At 42.8% G+C, this 20,798-nt stretch overlaps 1 protein-coding gene across 1 annotated transcript in view; it reads right to left on the reverse strand.

The window, feature by feature from the left end:
* Positions 1-20,798, reverse strand: part of lrmda (leucine rich melanocyte differentiation associated) — a 188,356-nt gene that overhangs the window by 18,300 nt on the left and 149,258 nt on the right. Inside the window, exon 6 of the mRNA XM_079168693.1 lies at positions 3,931-4,015. Coding sequence (XP_079024819.1) covers positions 3,931-4,015 — 85 coding nt within the window. The remainder of the gene's footprint in view (positions 1-3,930; positions 4,016-20,798) is intronic.

Here is a 20,798-nt window from a genome sequence, read left to right on the forward strand (position 1 = left end):
AGCATATAATCCATGCAGTTATAAATAATCTAATCAGCTGTGGTTATTAATCAAGTAACACTAAACCGACATTAGGGAGCTGTATATTGGTTTTGACGCATACATTTTTTTCTTTTAATAAACGTCAAACTTACTTTTAGTTTTACTAAGTGCATTGTGCAAAGAACATTAAGCCATCAGTCAAAACCAACAACCTTTTAACCTTTTAGCTAAGTTTCAAAACTATCAGTTTAGTCATCCATTAGTCATGTAGCCCATCCAGATGTCTGGTGGAGGAAAGGAGGGGAGGAGGAGATAGCAGCAGGTGTAGATCTCTCTGAGCCCAGCTGAGCTTTAAAAGGCAGTGCTTAGCACCCACAGCTCCGTCATCTGGCCTCTCCCCTGTCTCCGCCAGCCTTTCGACAGCCCATTCCTCATCATTTACCCCTTTTTGGCAAAGCCCAGAGCCCTTCTAATGGGCTGCTCTGAATGCTTCCAGATGTTTGTTTATTTGTTGTGCAGCAACTATAAAACAGTTTACTCTTAGTTTGGATCTGTTCCCGTTGCTCCATTTTTTTTTTTTGGGGGGGGGGGGGGGGGGGGGGGGGCTGAGGGAGTGAAGGGGAACGTAGCAGGATTTGCGGTGCGGATCACCCGCGACATGTAATGAAAGCGAACCGACAAACAAATGTGAGACACCCCATGGGTGTCGTCAGGAAGGAGGTTTTTTTTTTTTGCTTTGATGGCAGCTTTCCTCTTGGGATTTTAATAACAGTTGTGCGCCATTTAAGATACATACATACAAAGTAGCTGGAAGCAGGCCCAGAACAACAAGATTAAAAGGGCCCAGGGCTCATACTGTAAGGCAGATTTCAGGCATTTTTCCTCATCTGTTTACTTTACTTGCACAAATATATCCCTTTCATTTACCGCTGTCACAGCTGAGGGATGGCCTACTCAAATTTAAACTGTAAAAAAAAAGTAGTAAATAGTGCATAGCATATTTATTGAAATATACAGAGGAAATGAATAGTATTTCATTACAATCTCCTTTGTGTACATGGATAGCAATCAAGTCTGAAGCATTTTTTTCCATACTTCTAAACTACAGTTCTAATCAGATCTATGAAATAAACTTGTGAATCACACTTTAAAATGTGACATCCTCGACAAATGACAAGCTGGTAATAAATAACCCAGCACAACGTTTACATGCCATGTGGCTTAATCGTATGGTATCGGCCTAAAGTCTTCAAGAAGACACACTTTAGGCTGGGACTCCTTTTTGGACTAATGGATTTAGAGTCGAGTTGACAGTTGGACCAGTGCTGAGAGTTAGAGCCATGGTGACAGTAGTGGAGGATCCTCAGGCCCCTCTGCCAGACTATATATGCCACTCCACTCCGTGTCACGCCTTCACCAAGACACACTGGAGCCCCCACCCTCCTCCTTCACTTTGTCTTTTGTCTAGCACTCTCTCGTTTTTAATTCTTGTCTTTTTCCAGTGTTTAACGCTGGTCCTGTTACTGTCTTTTCATCTCTCCTTCATCTTACCTCTGCTATGTCTATTGCTTGTCTGATCTGCTGTCTGAAATCTTGATTTAGATTTCACTACCACAACAGCAGACCTTTCGCTTTCATCCCTCCTCTCCCTCCTCCCTGCCTTGTTTTGCTCCGTCTCCTCCAGGTTGACTCCTCCACCCACCAACCAAGACAGGAGCTTATCCTGGAGTTCTGTCCTTGGTTTCCACCCCTCCTTCTCTGGGCAGTGACCTGCCAGCGCTGCCCTCCTCTGGGAGCTCCTACATGCTGTAATTACCTCTGGCACCCAGGCTCTTGGGCTTCCACCCAGGTGACACAGTGGAGGGGGAGGGTGCAGAGGGTTGAAAGGAGGAAAGGGAGGTTCTTTCCGAGCAGCCGACAGGGCGATGTCAGAAGAGCTGCTGATCTGCCTGCTACTGCAGGAGTAAGGATAAAACTCCACTGCCTCCGCCGCACCCCCATTTTAAAAGAGGCCACTTCATTAACAGTTAAAAACTACTGTCACAATCACATAGCCGCATACTTAGAAACATTTCAGCTGCTTAATAACGATGTAATGATTCCACATTCATGTCCAAGTCCATGTTTTTTCTATATCGTGAAATGTCATGATTCAATATAATATCGTTGCAGCATAATTGCCTTTTATTTCATGTACTGGGGATTTCTCAGCACAATAGTACAAAACAAAAGCAGTTCTTTACACAACAAAAAAAATATTATAACCGCCTCACTTTTTCAACAGATTAACAAATTGTGTAGGGATTTGTTTTATTCACGATCCGTACTGGAACAAATTGAACTACATCAAATCGCTCAGCATCTCTTTTTACCCCTATTGTTTACATCCTGTATTTAACTCAGTAAATGCTCAGTTGTTTGGAATTACTGTCTGATAAATGTAGTTTGTTGCAGCACGGCTTTGCCACGGCGTCGTTCTCTTTAAATGAGCAGTTACTGTGACTGTCTCCAACACATACAGAAAACTCAAGTATGTTTAAAGAAGTGTAAATAAAAGGACCAAAACAAAGAGCTGGGGTAAGGGCTGCAGGCGGGGACACGAAGACGAGGTGAAGGGCGAAAATGAGGGCTGTGTTATCTAAGACTGCAGCACTGCATCATAAAAATAACAAATGGAGACTGTCACTGCTGCTCAGATCTTAGACGGAGGGGAAAATATTTCATGTCAGATCCTCTCACCTTTAAATGGACTGTTCTTAGCCGGGTCTGATTTTGACAAAGCACCGGGCTCTTCCTGTCCTTATATCCGGTGAGAGCTTCCACCATTCATGCTTTCATAACATAGATCTGTCCTTGGCACCATAAGCGAGGGGTAGAGATTCTCATTGTTGACCTGTTGTGCTACACCATACTGGTGGTCGACCCATCACAGGTGTTTTGCATTGGAAGACAGTGATGAATGTCTCAGGCACAAGAAATGACCTGAGACAAGCTCCACACACCCAACTCAGTCAGTCAGGCAAACTGGAGTTTGATTAACTGTAAAGTGCACATTCAGGATGTTATAACACAAGATAAGATGTCAAGCAATTCACAATAAAGAAGACCTACTTAATAATTGTTGTTTTGCAAGAATGTATGTTAAACACTAGTAATATGTGAACTGTTGCAGGTCTTTCACCTTTTATTAGCCCGTCTGGCATTTAAAATGATGTCAAATGGTTACCAGTGCTACACCATAGGTGTGGTGACACCTATGGTGAGAAATTATCTTTATTAAATTATAATTCTTAATTCAGACAGCCAAAGAAGTGTATTTTGGTCGTCCAATGACACAAACTGATTAAATGCTAGACTGTACATGGACTGAGTCTGAGGATTCAAGTAAAATACTTTTTATATAATCTGATTTACGGGTATAATATAATAAAATGCAGAGAATCTACTCAAAACGCAGGCGGTGACCTGCACAATTATTTCGTATTAATACGATGCATTCTTCTTAGAGTGCAGTGTTTGATACTAAGGAGTTGCTACACAATTACATCAACCGACTACACCGGGTCAACGTGGGGCCTAATCAATGTCTAGTATCAACAGATCAAGGATGCTTCTTATGTATGTGCTCCCACGCATGCATTCAGATCAGAGTTAACCTACGTTACTCAGATTTATTCCCACTATCAACACATCACACAGATGAGATGAGATCAATAAGAATAGATATCACAACTTCAACGCAGTCTCAAGGCCAATAGATTCCCACTCTCTGTAGCCGTTTGGGTTGTGACGTACGTATATTTGCATAATCCGCGGGCCAAGGTTTTGATTGAATGTAGGATAATATATTGTGTCGCATCTTGTTTACTTTAAAGAATATCTGAACGGATGCATGTATTAACCGCCTAACTGAAAAGGTTATGAAGTCTATAGGTCTTATTTGCTTACCTTTGTGGTTCTTGGCATCTCTGGATCCTCGGGGTAGAGGAGTGTAGGGCAGTGGGTGACTTTCAGATCCAGTCTTAATAGGTGGCTAGGAGTTAGGAGACAAACACAAATAATACATATTTGGAAGAAAAAAGGTTGTTACAGTAGCTGAATGTGAGTGACATAAATCCTTTGGGATTGGTACGGGACATGTTGGAAACACTTCACCTGTTTCATTACATAATGTGGCAGGTCATGTTTTATCAATTCTCACATTTTGTGGAGCTTCGCTCCTGTCTTTGATGGTCTGATCTACGACCTGGTTAGGGAGGAGAGGTCTTAACCTTCACTCAGCCATGTCCTCCTGCAGTGGTCAACTAAAGGGTAGACGTCACTCACTCTGAGCAGCCAAATGCAGCGCGGTTATGTAAAGGTAGTCCTCTCTCTACGGAGAGGACATGCAATTTGCACTTTAACTGGATACCTTATGTGGTGACACATAATTGAAATGTGAGATAAATATGTGCATAGATTCCTGGCTGCGAAAACAAGAACAAGCTGTGAGCAAAGTCAGTGGTTCAGGCTAAACAGGCAAATGCTGCTAAGAGACAAAGAGAAAACAGAGGCCTGCATTTTAGAGCATGTTCCCGAACAGGTCAAGAGTTTCTTGTGTTGTTGTTCTTTCATACACTTTCAAGGTCCAAAACATCCTCTTCCTTCCTTTAGCCTTTTAGGTAGTGGAGCAGGCAGGCAGTTTATCATGACACAGCGATATCCGATGCCTTTGCAGAAATACTTTCCATTTCTGCAGGAAGGAATTCACTGGGTCTTTAATCATAGCAAGGGACTCAACTGACAAATACATATTAGAGATGGTTTGGCGCTGCATTTTTCCCACTCTTATTGTTGTTCCTCTACATGCCGATGCATAACCTTGAGAAATGGAATGGTCTGCACTGTTAAATGGAACCATATTCTTCATGGGCAAAGAGAGCACTGTGAATTGAAAACGATCACATAATGTGCTTTCAGATAGCATCTCTGAAAGGCATTAGGGCTGGACGGCATGTGTGTCACATTACACCAAAGAGAAAAATGGCAAAATAAGCTTATTCTGAGACCTTACTACACATGCTGGCAGATCATGCTTTTGAAAGAAACAGCTTGAGAGAGAAATATTGTTTTGACAGCAGACCTGCTGCCTCTGGAGTGGCTGAAACCTGTTTAGAAATATCACAGATCACTCCCTGCGTGTACATTGTTCTTGTATGGAATGTGTAATGCAAGAAGTATAACAACCCCAAATAAGAACATACTGTGCTCAGTAAAAAAAACATACACCCCATTTGAGGAAAAACAAATCAGGTATTCATACTAATGTTTTTTTTTACCGTAGCACCGCAAAATGGATATTGAAATAGGCCTGATAGATCCTGAACCAAAATGACCATTTACTAAATGACCATTACCACTACAAATAAAGTCTCTTATTTTGCCTTTTGGTTTTGAGGATATAATTGATAATGGCTGTCTCTGATAAATACTATGAGCTAACAGAGCAAATCAGCCATTAACAATCGTGAGCCCTCTCTATTTGATCGACCTCCATGCTTCTTCTGAGCCACCGTGGTGTTGCGCCCCTGCCTGCCTCATTTCCTGGCCTGCTTGAAAGATCACAAGCCTGGGCCTCTTCTGGGGCTGCTTGGCCCCAAAAAGCCCCTTCTAATCCTGCTGCTTGCTCACAATTAATCTTCCTAGTTGCCACATTATTAACAGCACCACCCACCGACTACGTTAGGGGGGCGTTGGAGGAGAAGGAGGAGAGGGAGGACTGCTGGGGTTAGCTGGATACTGAATAAAGCCCTGGGCTGGTTTTAGTCCTGTGGGACTTCAGTCGCTTGTGTTCAGTATTACCACCCACCCGGTCCCCGTGTTATGCATGACACCACCACTTCACCTCCCCAGTATCTTGCCTGCTGATCAAACACCCTGTCCATTCAACATCTGTGGTTGTCACTTCCTGTCCTATCCAGACCAACCATTTTACCCCACCCACAGCACAACATTCAGCCAGCTTTCTCGTGTCCTGATCCTCCCTTTTCTCCTCTCAGACCTTCCTCCGTACCCCTCCACATCTGCACTCTTTCACTTTAGTCAACAGCCTGTCCAGAGGAGGAGAAGCAGCAATGTTTAAAAATGAAAAAGCATGTGGAACAGTGAAGGAGCATTTCCTGTCTTGTACTTGCTTTAAGGAGGATCAATGGATTGATGTCTGAGATAATTTCAATATATTATACGGTTAACATACAAAGGGATGATAAAGATGGACTATAACACCAGTCCTCGCGGACCGATGTGATGTTGTTGACAATTAATTGTTATTATAAACGCAGAGTGCTACACGACTGTGTAATAAATTCATAAAAATCCCAAATTGACATAATAATGATTTACATTTAGTTCTTAGCTCTAAACAAGCGCTTCCTCAATGCTTTTAGTCTCTTTACTCACCCTTTCCTTGTATCCTCTCTTTCTCTAACTGTCTCCCTCTCTTGTCTTCTTAAGTTGTACCTACACTGAACAGAGGGAGGTGCTGCTGTGTCGTGCATTTAAGATGCTCCTGGACCCCCTTTTCCTCTCTCCCTCTCTCTCAGTCTCTCTGCTGTCCAGATTAGTCTGCTCATCAAGCTGAGCATTGTTTTAATTTGCTGGGCCCGGGGCATATGCTGAGTGTTCACATCATTATTGTCTCTGTGCAATGTGAGTTATCACCACAGCTTATGATAATGCGGCACAAATTTACAGGCTGGGGAGCACCATGGATTCTGTGATAATAAAGGGTGGACAGAGGGGAGAGGAAAGAGGGAAAGAGAAATGTAGAAAGTGTGTGTGTGTGTGTGTGTGTGTGTGCGTGTGTTAAAGAGAAAAGGGTGGCGGCAGAGAGAGGAAGCTCTGTTGGATGTCATTATGAAAGATGATTCCCGTACTGGATAATACATCACACCAATGCTGTCTGTCTTCTCCCTTTCTGTGTTGTTATGCGAATAAATGCCGATAAACCCAGAGGCAATAGTGATTATTACTTCCAACAAATCACCATGAGAGAGGGGAGCAGGAAGAGGGGGACAGGGGAGGGACGGATAGACAAGAAAAGCAAAACACAAAGAGAGCCACACGGAGCTCATAACCACCTCCACAGTGGGGTTCCTGAAAATATCAGATACCAAAAAGTGAGTCGGGGAAGGTTGACGCATACCGAGGGTGTTTTTTGCAACTAAGTTTACAAAGTTTTGCAAGCTTGGCTGCCGATTGCAAATCTTGATGGGTGTGATATCACAGAACATTACAATGATACAACTGATCGAGAAAGATTTCGCTCGAATGTGATTGTGATGTTGGCTGCCACAGTGTAATGTACATAAAGTACACAAAGCAACTAAAGTAACACACCGCTTTCCTCTCTCGCAGCCCGGCTCTGAGGTCTCACCCTGACCAGCTCATCCCGACACAGGTGGTTCCTGCCTTGCCTCACCTCACCTCCCTCTTTAAGACTGACCAGCAATACAATCTAATTACAGCCGCGCTACAGAGGGAGACCAGTGTAAACACCAGCCCTTTTTTATCTCCTTATACATCTGGACAAGTAGACAAAGTGCTAAAAGGAAATAAATGTGGCCTGACAGCCACATCAAAGAGTTCAGCCAGAGGCTTAATGCTACTTAGGGCACAGGAATGTTGTTGCTAAGCATCAGCCCGCAACCTATCAGGGTGCAAAGAGGGCCCTGTCCTGCCTTGGAGAGGGAGAAGGGGAAAAGAGAGAAACGAAGAGGAGAGAGAGGGAGGGTGGTGAGGGAAGGGAAGGGGGGGGGGCTGACATTGAGGGGAGGCTAGGGACTCAAGGAGATTTTTGTAGCTTAAAGCAATTGTTGGAAGAAACAAGCCTTCTGTTTTGTTTTCTCTTGACACCATTTCTGCTTTTTGTGCTCGCAAAAGACATGTATAAAAATGTCTTTTGATATGTTTTCTCTTTGGGTCTATATCAAAATATTTCTTTTGTGTCTGTGCGTGGAACTTTTTTCACATCTTGTCTCTGTAAACTGGTGCTGCTTTCTGATCATGTTAGAGATCAGAGGAGACACAACTTGTGAACTTATTTGAGTCAACATTTAATGCTGGCATGACACGTTTATTTCTTCACTAGATAGAATTCTTTTGTGATCCGTGTGTCATACTTCTGAAGTTGCGGGGTTACAAACAATACAACACTTTTAGAAATAAACGAATAAACGAAACAAAGCGAGTAAGTAGCACCAGCTTGCCAAGCTTACAGCATATAATAGCAACGATGAAATGAGAAATTCTCTAATTCACTACCACATTCTGAATCTACCCCTGATATAGATGTACACAAAGGAGTTGTGTGCATAACGTAGTGTTTTCAAACAGAAGCCTGTCATTGTGGTGTACTAAAACACTAAATATTATTATTTGGATGTCATTATATATCTGGAAAAAAGCTTAAGCTCAAGGTGAAATCGTTTAAAAGCAACATAGTGAAACACTAGTTTAATAATTTAAATTCTTCTTTTTTTTAAATCTGTGATATCTAATGACGATGGCTAAGGGGAGAAGAGAACATATAATAACGTGATTCAAATCCCTGTTGTAAGCATGAAAAGCATTAACTCTGTTTTCTTAGGTAATGGCAGAGGGAAGAACATTTGATGTAATGGTGCCTGGGCTACAGCAGTCTTTTGCTGAGCAGGAAGACTGCTGAGCGTGTGTTTAATGATTTACCAGTTCTACTCCACTGAACTTGCTCTGAGTAAATGTATCATATGATCACTGATCACAAGAGCAACTGTTTCGATGTTTCGCTGGGAGCACGGGGCACACGGAGCGAACCAGCAACAGGGAACATTGCCGTTTTGTGTCAGACAGGCAAAGGTTGAGTGCTGCTGGACGTTAATCATCCACAGCGATGACTCATAGATGGTAATAAGGCTGTATTTGTTTTTAAGTTGAAATTTAAGAATCCGTTCGACCTTTACTTGGAGTGTCTTGCAGAATAAGTGATTTAAAGCGGAAATGTATGCCTACATTACAGGTATGCAGTACAATTAGCTTGAGGCTTTTTCTTATTTTGGTCTAGTTTGACCTTTGCATTGGCACAGATTATGTAGCTACAACGTTACAAAGACAAAAAAGAATCACAAAATGTTGTATATGTTCGCTAAAACAATGATTAAGTGTCTTCTTCAAACTTTTATACAAAACACAACTGATTGTTTCATATATTTTCAGAAGTACACATTTATTTTATCTCTAAAACAGGAGAAAAAAAGAAGATGCAAATGCTCTGATCTACCTGTGACAAAAAAAATCATCTTTTTCAGAGTTTTGCCTTATTTAACTGGTGCGAAAAGAAATATTTTCATCTTTCCAACACAAACACACACACACACAGGTAAACAAAACCATAGCAACTAAGGAGTGTGACATATCATGAGGCTTTCGATTGTGATTAGGGGCTGTAGCTAACGTCAGGGCTGTTTTCTAGAGTGTAGGATGTTTAATAATTGAAGACTCTGGGAGCGGGCCTGTCACACCAGCTTGTCTCGAATGTTTCCTATGCAATTAGACGCAGAAAGACATTTGAAGAGGACCCACAAAAAGAGCCACAAAAAGTGACATGTGAACTTAAAGGAAATTAGCTCTTCACACGAGTGAAATGTGAAGGTTACTTAGCAATGCTTAACTCAGACTGCTGCTGTGTGAAGTGTGTGTTTGACTCAGCCTCGCTGCGAACACTGCGATTTTCTTTACTTTGAGCCGGCTTCAGTCAGTAAGATCACAGAGGGGATGAAAACTAATTTTGACTCAAGGCATACGGAGAGAAAAAAAGAGGAAAAAAAAAACCTGAGATATGTCGAAATAATGAGATCTCTTGATGTTTTCTGGGAAGATATGGGATGATGCAGACAGATGCACAACTCACATCTTCACCCAAGGACACACACACACACACACACACACACACACACAACCGTGGAACATTTAACCACAACTTCAAAACACACAGATTTGCATGTGTGTATGCACTCACATTAAAAAAGCTCACGCACACCCTTTACCATTATTCTAATGCAGGAAACACTAATGCACATGTACTTACATGCTCACTTACATTCACGCACAAACACAAACTGATTTGTTGATTAGTACAGATGCAGAATAGTATGATGCAAAAACAGCATAACCACGGTGATTGAAATGCAAGGACTCTGACTGCAACTCAATGCAAAACGTTCAGTGAAATAAAAAAATAAAAAGAATAAAAACCTTATTCGTTCCGCATATAAAGATCACTAAAAACACATAATGAGGATAATTAAGCTTAATTGAAAATAAGATTCCTCCTTATTTTCCATTGGAAAATATTACACGACAAACTGTAACCACAAATAATTAATATACGCTCCCTATCCATCTCTGCTTGCCTCCAATCCCTGACAACCTTTCGAAAGAAATTTCCAGCATCCACATGTCTGAGTTTCACGTCGCAATGATAACACTGTCATCTTCCACACCTATCATAAGTCACAGGCAAACGACCCAGATCCTCCGTCGCGAGACACAACCCTCTGCGGGCCTGTAAGCTGTATCATTACACCATGTCATCTTTATGGCACGGAGCAAAGCCCAGCTCTCTAATTACACTCTGCCTACTCCATTTACCCAGACAGGGACAGAGCAGCAGGCAAACAATGCATTAAAAATGGAGTGCTTCCCCCTGCTCTATGGATGCCCGTGTTGTTCTGCTGGTGGCCGTCGTTGTCCCCTGGTTGTTGTTGTTGTTTCACTAAAAGCTGTGGAGGAGAGATAGCAGAGGGCCCACGCCACTGTGCCTTCCCCTCCTTGACTTCCCCACCTCCTCTCGTCTTCAACCCTTTCCTCAGAAGGACTTATGAAGGTGAGTGGCTATGTGACAGGCCAGAAATAAAAGAGACAAACCAGGGATAAAAATTAAATAAAAAGTAGCTGTCTTAAACAGTAATTGCACTCCTTTGCTGAGCATGCTTTCAGATATATAAACCTGATTTACTGTCGGCGCTGTTGCCACAAATCAGAGGGCCCTCTGAGAAACACTCGTGCTATGAAATTGTTTAATCTCATCAAGTTCTGCTTTCACAGCAGGCCATAAATCACATAGTCTTTGTTATCATAGACCTCCATGAGCGCCTCTGAGGCAGGCAATGGATCGTGGGTATATATAATCTTGACTGCGCAAACAGCAGGATCTGAGCAGCCTGAAATACTTTCATATTAGCCGCGGTGCAGCTGGCGGAACACAAGCGCCCTGATGGATATCTCATTTCCTGCGCTCTGCATCTATTTCGAGCAAATTATTACTGCATAAATTTCTTGTCAACAGAAACGGCCAATTAATTAAGTTAAAAATGCACTCGTGATCACATCTACACACCAAAACAGGAGAGCTGGGACAATTTTCCACTAACTGAATTTACTGCAGGGGTCATTGTAATGAATGATTTTAAACTTTGTCATAAAGTCGCAGACAGGCCAATATCTACACAGGAGCTGCAGTGCGGGCTAACCCGCGACACATTTGCATAAAGTATATTTATGTGGAAATGCTGGAGGAAGACAGCCGGTGTGAGGAAATAAAGTTTACAACTACAAAACAAAATGTCCGCCAACCTCTGCCTTACGAGCGTTTCATCAAAGACGAGCACAGAGGATCGGATAGGGATCATTAAAGCACCTTTGCCATTTAAGACACAATATATACACATTTAACAGACCTCGCAATCTGAATGAATTATTCATAATGTATGCGGGGTTGGGTGTTTGTGGGGGTGGGGTAGCGGTGGTTGTTTATTCAGCTTGGGCCGTTTATCAGACAGTGAGGATCCCACGGCGGGGATGAGCTCGGAGATTTATCTGTGTTTGGGCTCCAAAGCAGATAAATCAAGAGGTGTAATCATGCTCTGAGTGGCCCAGCTGTGACCCCGTAGTGAACTAATGACACAGGGATATCTAAGCCCCTTTTCCTGTTCCTGGGTTAGGCCCTCAGGTTAGTCTCCTGTCAGACACGAAGCTAAAGAAAGGCACGTCTGCACACACAAACCGAGGGGAAACTTAAGGCCCTTCGTGTCCCTTTGTCCTGTTTACACAACACCAGCGAGCAGGATCGTTCACCCACTACTAAAAATAACAGCGTTGGAACAAAGTAACGGCAGAGGGCTACTGTACAACCGTGTTTGTTCAAACAATAGCAATGAGTATCGATTGCAAGTATACACATAGCGAGTTCACAAGCTGCTATTCACAACAGTCCATGTAAAAGATACTGCTGTTTGGCTGAGGATGTCTCCCATTCCCTCCCAGAGCAAAGGCTTTCTCCTGTACAGAGCCTGCTCTGATTTATCATGTCTTCTGCTAGCAGGCTGTCCGCTGATTAAGCCAGTGGAACTTTGTTTCACTCTCCTCTCTCTTTAATCTGTCTCTCAGCGAGATAAATTAGCCAGTGCCGTGCCAGCTCCTGCTCTCTTTACCTCCCTCCCGCCGTCTCTTCCTCTCTCTCTCTCTCTCTCTCTGCTTTTCTCTCTGTTTATCTTTTCTGTCTGTCACACATTGAGAAGGGAGCAGACACATCTGCTCCTACGCTGCTGCAGGAGATAGTGCTGGGCTACATCCCCGGTCAGATTTAGAGTGTCTGTGAGTGAGAACGAGAGAATGAGTGTGTTTTTCCTCTCTTTTTCTCTCCTTGACAACCTTCTGTCAAACAATCTCCCTCTCTTTGGCCGGGCTTATGCTCTTTGTTGTTAGCTAATAAATCAGAGAGTATATTTATGATCTGCAATCCCTATTCTTAGTCTTTTAATGGCGACACGTTTGTGGGTGAATTAAAGCGGGGTTTTATTCACTAGGCTGTGGGCCAAAGTGAAGCCTGGGTGCCTTTGCCTGTGAATGTTTTCCCTTCTCCACTCTTGCCCAGGTGGTAAATCACACTCATTGTCAGCCACTGCTAAGTTAGTGTGCGTCATTGGGGAGAGCAGGAAGCACTGGGCATAATTCTGTCCATCAGCTTAATTTATTGTATCGGTAGCTTTGTAATCTCCACCCCATAAATTACAGGGGCTGACAGACAAGAATTTGGTTTTAAAGGCAGTCGTCATCCGGATTTTGTTTAGTTTCTCTCTGGGCTTTCTGCTCTCATATTCAGCCATGAAAGACATTGAGACCTTGCAGTGTAAGGGTTAGGATACTATTTCCTATGCTACTGTATTTGTATAATGAGAATACAAACATAATATTGTTGTCGGGGTTATCATTTACATGAACGACCATTAAGTTAAGAGTCAAAAAGGAGGAAAAAATACAAAGAGAGAAAAAGAAAGAGAGGCCAGAGCGGGTTCAAGGAAATGACCTTGTTTGCAGGTTTTTATTTCCGGATAAATATAAAGCATAATACAAGGGCACTGCTGAAGCATCTGCTTTGCAGATAGTGCGTTTGGCTCCCCTTCCACGTTAGTGAATATAAATCAGGCGAGGCATCTCAATGCTAGGACTGACTTCTAGAGGCCAACAAATCTTTAACATGAGATTAAGGCCTCAGTGGGGTCATATATCTACGGGCAATATGGTTTCACTGAGTCAGGACTGTACTAGAATGTACAGAATTCCATGTGTAATGGTCCAACAATTCATTACTCACATACACAGGGAATTACTTCCTACAGTGAGGATGACTAGATGGTTACAAATGGCTACCAAATCAAAAAACATTTGCTAATTTAATAACATTAAGATATATGTGTGTGTATATAGATATATATTCTTCTTAAAAAGGATGAGTCTCCAAGTAATAAAATGACTCTCTTTTAATTTGTACAGTCAGTAAGCAAGACAAAAAAGTAAAACTAGACTGAACATAAGATGTGTTACGGGTATTTTCATTTAACTGTAGTAAATGTAAATGGTGTCAGCTGCTATGTGTCGACAACAAAGAAAGCAGACAAAAGCAAAGCTGCCAATTACCCTATAAAACATGCATATCTTCCAAAGCATGGGTCTCCTTTGTGGGTTTAACCTACCAAAGGCAACGGGTGGTTTACAAGATGCTCGCTCAGTGGATACAATTGTGTTTAGCATAAAAGGGAACACAGACTGCGAAGACCTAACAATGAACCATATCTCCCTGTAGCCTTTTCAACGCGCCACATTTACATATCAAGCCACTAGCCTGATATGTAAACACATTCCATCAGATGCCGCCATCGCAGCCGATGAGAGCGATTTCAATCCTCCTATAGCTCGCACACTGTGTAGCATCAGACAAAGAGAAAGAGGCCTGAAAGAGACATCTCATGTCATCACCCAAGAGAGATAATGGAATCGTTATACATCCTTGATCACAGACACTCTCACGGCATCTTGCTCTCTTTTTCACTCATTCTTTGTCTCAGTGCTCTTAAAGTCTCTCTATCGCTCTCCCTCTCTCGCAAATGTGCGCGCACACACACACACAGACACACACACACAAGTAAAAATTCCAGCACACTTCAGTGCGATAGCTCCTCTTCAATGTCAGGGTTTCATCTCAATAGCTTTTTTATCTGAGGACTTCAATTTGCAAGCCTAGCTGGAAGGCAGCTCCTCCTGATATGTTAATTGCAGGGTACTTAAGCGCTAAAAGATTAACATAAAACCCTTTGGAAACAAGCTAATAGTTTATGATAATTCGTGCATGGCCTTTGTCTGTCTATCATTACATTGCCTCTAGCGGTAATTTTATCAAGGGGCTGTAAAATATCATTTAAGCAAGTTCACTTTCAGATAATTAATAGTAGAAACTGGATTATTCAATTGAGCCACACTGGTGCCATTAACAATATGGCAACTAAGCTATAATTAAAGTATTTTATTTTATTAACCTATTCATAACGTTGTGCAAATGATGACACTGAGACACTGAAAGGCGTTTTTTTTTTTCTTGCCGAAGCACTGTCACCAGGGCAATTACAGGAACCCAGGGTTGTCTCCTCAGTTAGCAGAGCTGATTGAGTCTTTTGAATTAGCAGGTGGGTGCACGGCTAGCATACCTCCCACACAGAGAGACGGCACACAAGCAGGAGACTTGCACACCAGCACGAGGAATCTGCTGAGCTGACAGATCGGAATTTGCGCTGTATGCCAGGACAGAGAGATTTAGATTGAGACAAAGGTTTTAACCTGGATTTGAACCGGCACTGGATGAGATGAGAAGATTCCAAGTGAAGGGAGTGAAAAGATCATAGCAGCACGACCTCACTCAGAAACACCTCACAGCTCGGAGACTGAAACAATGCCATGCTGTAGGGGCGTAGTGACAGTGGGTATCTTGATCACGATTATAATATATTTGCCATATACAGCTAAGTATTACTACTAATCCAAAGCAGTGATTTCCCTCATAAGGCACATCCATCTGACATTTCTAAGCACGACTGTGTAGGCATGCTTGTTCAATGCATGTAGACTGTGCTTGTGTGAGAATATATGCATGTTTGATAGAGACACATTTGCCACTTCACACACATGTGCATGAACAAACACACACACACACACACACACACACGCACGCATGGACGCGCGCACACACACACACACGCGCGCACACACACACACACACACTTTCTCTTTCAGACACACCATCCCTCTCATGAATAATACAAAAACTCCTTTCACCAAACAGCTCAAATAGCTATTCATTCATCTGCATACCTGGAGCCTTGGAAATGATTGGCCCGCCATTACCACAGGAAAAAAAAAAAAGACAGAAATGTTCCCCAAACAATTTGCTTCAAAATGAGACAGGAATGATTCTGTTCTTTTCAACGGCAGAGACAGGCCCCTATGCATAATGATGTTAGCGTAATGGGGTGACAGATAGACTGGGAGACCATGACATTAGCATGAGAAACGCACCAGTGAGCAGCCGCTCAACTGTGGTCTCAGAGGGCCCTCAGACATACACTCTGAACATCGTTTGTCTCACAGCTCTACGAGCCTGACAAATGAAGACACGCCATGTTTTATGCCAGGCAATATACCCTTCCACTTTAGCAAACACATGACTTAATGACAGAGGAAACCTGTCCCTGCATTACACAAACCCACTATCTTTTGTCTTATTAGTGACGAATAACCTCATTCAAGGTTGGATGGAGAGCAGGGACACAGTCCGCCTTTAGGAGATGTATACAATTCAAAGACACAGAGGTTAGCCAAATTAAAGAATGAGGATATATAACCAATTAAGTATTATGTCTTTGGACAGAGCCTTTTCAACAGGTGACATGCTGAGAGTGAACTGAAAGCGCAGCTTGACTCGGTAAAGATGTGACCTACAGTACAAGCTATTTCCAGGCCTAATAAAGTTAAGGCAGGCATGACAGTCAGGTAGAGAACACCGCTGCAGGACAAAAGAGGACTACTCTCAAAATCTAATCTCAGAAAGCAGAGCATGCTAACATTTTGTTCGCATTGGCCTTCTCCAGCGTGGCTATCTGTCAGAGTTTGTTAAGGCTAACGATATCTTTTATAAAACTGCGTAAGTTTGCAAAGCTTGGGGAATGTAATCATGTGTTTATAAGAAGGGCTACGCCACGTATAACATGCTGTCAAAATCTAGATGCGGCAGACATGAGCCACAGCCTAAAAATGGGAGCGCTTTGACAGCCTTGCCGTCCACCAGCACGGCACTGTGGAAGGGCGAATGCCTCCTGTAAACATTTATCTTCCTTGTTGAGTGTGTGTCTGCATGTGCGGTACGGCCTGGCGACAGGAGCTTCTCTGAGGCTTTATCTGCGGCATGACAAGACAACCTGTAATATACGAGCATCTGGAGCTCCTCTTCAAACACAGCCTTATCTCACGCCAAACATTCCCCGAGGCCAGAGCGGAGCAAGAGTGGCCCAGAACCAGACCAGACAAGACCTCACACCGTCTCACCGTCTCCCACCCAACCCGCGAGGCCGAGCGCACAAGCTGGGAACAGTCTATCAAAGTGCATGCGTGTGTGTGTTTACAGGGAGCGTTCAGTGAGCGCAGCCTCGACAGCTGAGAACAACAGTGTGACATTACAGTGACGGAAATCATCTGCTCAGAGTTTTTCTTCCGTCCTGCTAATCGGGCTAGAGGTTAATGGTGTTGCACTCAACACAAATGGACACGATCCCTCTTCATCCACTGACTTAAACATAAATGTTGAGACTAGAACTAAACACCCATCACTCATGCTGCTGTTTGGGGGAATTTATTTTACATCAATCTTAAGATAAATAGTGAAGGCCATTACAGATCTGTGAGAGGGCAACTTGAATGAGCTGCATTGCTATCACTTTCAAAGTGACTGATAACGAAATCTTGAAAACAACTTTATCAAGACCACTGGGTCGTTGAACAAGTGGGAAGAAACGATCTCTCAAATGTTCTCAAATCGTGATTCCTTAAACATCGCAGACATATATTCAAGTACGGTGCGTTTCACTGCCCTAAACAATCTTTCTCTCAACAAAAAATCACTCCGTAGTGTCGAGAGAAAGCAGCTCAGCGAGGAAGCTGCATTCTTTTCTCCGTGTTGTGCGCTCTGCTCGGACCGCTGCCTTCAGCCAGCCTATGGGGGGGATGTAGACATGCCCCTCTCTGGGGCCTGTACATACGGCCTGTGCCTCACTTCAAAGAGAGGGCATAAGGGCAGTGTACTCCCCCCCAACTCAGATCCATTCAGCTCACAGCTGATTCCTCTATGTGTGTGTGAATGTTTATGTGTGTCTCACTTTGACTCTCTCTAGGCCCCTCTAGCTTTCATTTCAGACCGCTTTCTATCCTCTTGTCTTTTTTTTTTTTTTTTGTTCTTCTTCTGGAAGAGGGATAAAGGAAGACATGGGAGTACAACCCATGGCTTGTGTGCGGGTGAGCACATTTGTGTGTTGTTCTTTGATGTCCGATAATGAAGGGCAATGCCGTGCAAGCTCTAAACATGCTGTCACACAAGCCCACATCGTGATTTACAACTTCATGCAAAGCGCACTGCATATTACTGTGAAACGGGAGCAAGAATCACGACAAAGGGCTGTATGTTGACCTTCCGCATACCTCGTGACCAATGATAAACATCAGTGCGAAAAAAGACAAAAAGAAACGCAGGGAGGAAGAAAGAGAGGAAGTGCATTTGAAAGGGAGATTGAACACCGGAGAGAGAGAGGCTGAGCTCAGTGGCTGCGGCACAGGGAGCTTTACAAATCCCTCCTTTTTTGATCTCTTCATCCAGTTGAAAGAACAGCAACAGGGAGGATTATGTGGGACAATTGCGCTTTCTCCCCAAAAACCCTGACTTGATCGGCTTTTATGAGAGCCCTAATCATTTTCAATTAAGCATATTTCCTGACATCCTGTAATAGCTACAGTGCTGGTCCTAAACTCTCCTGCTGCCCAGCTCTCCCTTGCAGCCCCTCTTTTTTTTTTTTTTGGCTAAGCCTCTCATTCTCAGTCAGCGCGCCTGTAGTGTATGCTGACAATCTGAATGGGCCTGAACTGCAACTTGTAGTTAAGGTGCCAAATAACCTATTTACCAGATCCTTGACAAGGATGTTATTTGGCGCTTTGATTGAATGTGCTTTTTGTGTCAGTGAAGTAGTGAATTAGTCGTGTTTGTTTGTGGAAGCCCCTGGGATCCTTCTCAGCATCAATGTTGTGTTTTTCTCCCGCTTTTTGGAGGGGGCTCCTTTTGGTATGATAATCAATATGTAATCCAACTAGTATAAGGCACACAAGGAATTATCGTGTACTGACGGCCTTTTCACAAATCCACTGATTCGCAAAATGATTAATCCCGACATTCAGCCGGATAAGAGTGCATGACAACATCTTCAAACACAGCCTCTCAAGACGTGAACTGTACTTGTAATGTCACAATGATTTCATCCGCGGTGACAGCTCAGTTTGCCCTCTGTTCATTCACCAGGTGCTTAATTCCAGTCAAACTTCGGAGCGTGGTGTCTCTTGAGGGACTCAGGGTCTCAAGGACTTGACTGAGACAGACAGCACCATTAGCAGGCCCTGGACCAGCCCCAACCCCTGACAACCACTCACAGCTGGCAATGGCAGGCAGAGGAATGGGGTTCCTTTTCTTCAGTTTAGCCACAGCGAAGTGAAACTAATGTCCATCACTCACTCACTCTGTACCCAGCAGGACGGCCGGCTTTTTTGAGGCCAAACAAGTAGGGACAGAGAGAGCAGTTGGATGGAGAGACAGTCTGTTGTTGCTCATGTTCTATTGTTTATTTCTTTTCACAGTTTCTTCATGGCGTTAACAATGTTACTCTTGTAAAGCACTTTGTGATCTTGCTCTGTGAAAGGTGCTATATAAACTTTACCTACTTACTTAAATGCCATTAAGTCAAATGTGAAATGAACCAGATTTGAGATTTTAACATGGCCGTTATTACATACGAATCTTAAGTTTACTTTCAGAAACAAATGCACTTTACTGTTTTGGACTAACAGATAATAACACAATACGTGCGATGATGGGCGTCAATCAAATTGCAAATTTGGAGTGCCACTGACACAACAAGAGAGCGCCGTTTTAAACAAATGTGTTGTTTTCTGCATCTTTCAGTACTGTAGCTGTCTCACAACTATACACAATTTCATTTTTTTTTTAATTAAGCATTTTTATTAACACGTTTGCTGACTTTTTAGTATATTCAATTTTGATAGTGGACTCACCACATACTGAGAATCTGCTTTAAATCAGGATTTAGTAAGCAACTGGGGCACAACTACCTAGCAAACTGGAAGGTAGAAGGCACAATGTTTTCCAATTATTTAATACTTTATTATTATCGACCACAAGAAATGATTTATTTCCACCTGTGAGCAGCTTCTCGATGTTTTTTAGCATTACATTATGGAACGAAAGTCAAGCAGATTCAGTACGCATACTGGCATTTTTTAATATACTGTATTTGGTCTCTTTCAGAGTGAACACACACACCATATTCAAGACAGGGATTGAATTATTATGTACAATTATCATTGGCAAAGAGTTAGAAACACACACGCCCAACAATCTTAAAAACACACATATTAATCTAACATAGTTTTGAGTCATGTCTGTCTAGCAGCTGCTGTCTGTCATTATCAGCTTTGATAATGTCTAGTAGTGCCTTCAATAGAGAACCCTACCAGGATGAGTTTGTTTCCCCAGCTCTATGCAGCTCATTGGCTGGGGCCTCTTCTTCTAATCACCTTTCATTACAGCCTTGTGATCCCCAGCTTTCCTTTGTACACCGCACTTCATCGTCTTTATTCTCCGCTCTAATTGCATGTGAAAGATGCCCCCTTTGATTCTGCCTGCATGCCAAAGTGCTATCAGGGAGAGAGTGTCGAAAAGTGTCATGTGTGTCTGTCGGCTCGGAGGATGAGGAAGCCGTGTATTCACCTGCTGAGGACAAACCCGTTTCTCCCCAAGATATGACGTATCCATCACCAGCTCAGAGGATATCAGTGCTGTCTGTCAACATTATAGCAAAGGGAAGGTGGTAAGAGGATAGGAGAGGGGAGGGGTGAAAGAAAAAACATGGAGAAAGGTACTTTGAATTGCGCACTTATAGCAAAGCACTGATATTTTCTGAGCAATGGGACCCTGATGCACCAGCCTTGTCAAGTGTGGTTTGTTTTATTATTCTCTTTTTGTCTAAAATTAAAATAAAATAAAAACACATTGACTTTACCTTTTCTTTCTTTTTTTTTTCAAATGCCATCATTTTTTGCTGTTCAGTTGAGGTTGTGTACCCACCATGTAAGGCTTGTTC

This window comes from Pholis gunnellus (genome assembly GCF_910591455.1).
Source record: "Pholis gunnellus genome assembly, chromosome: 11".
Lineage (NCBI taxonomy): Eukaryota > Metazoa > Chordata > Actinopteri > Perciformes > Pholidae > Pholis > Pholis gunnellus.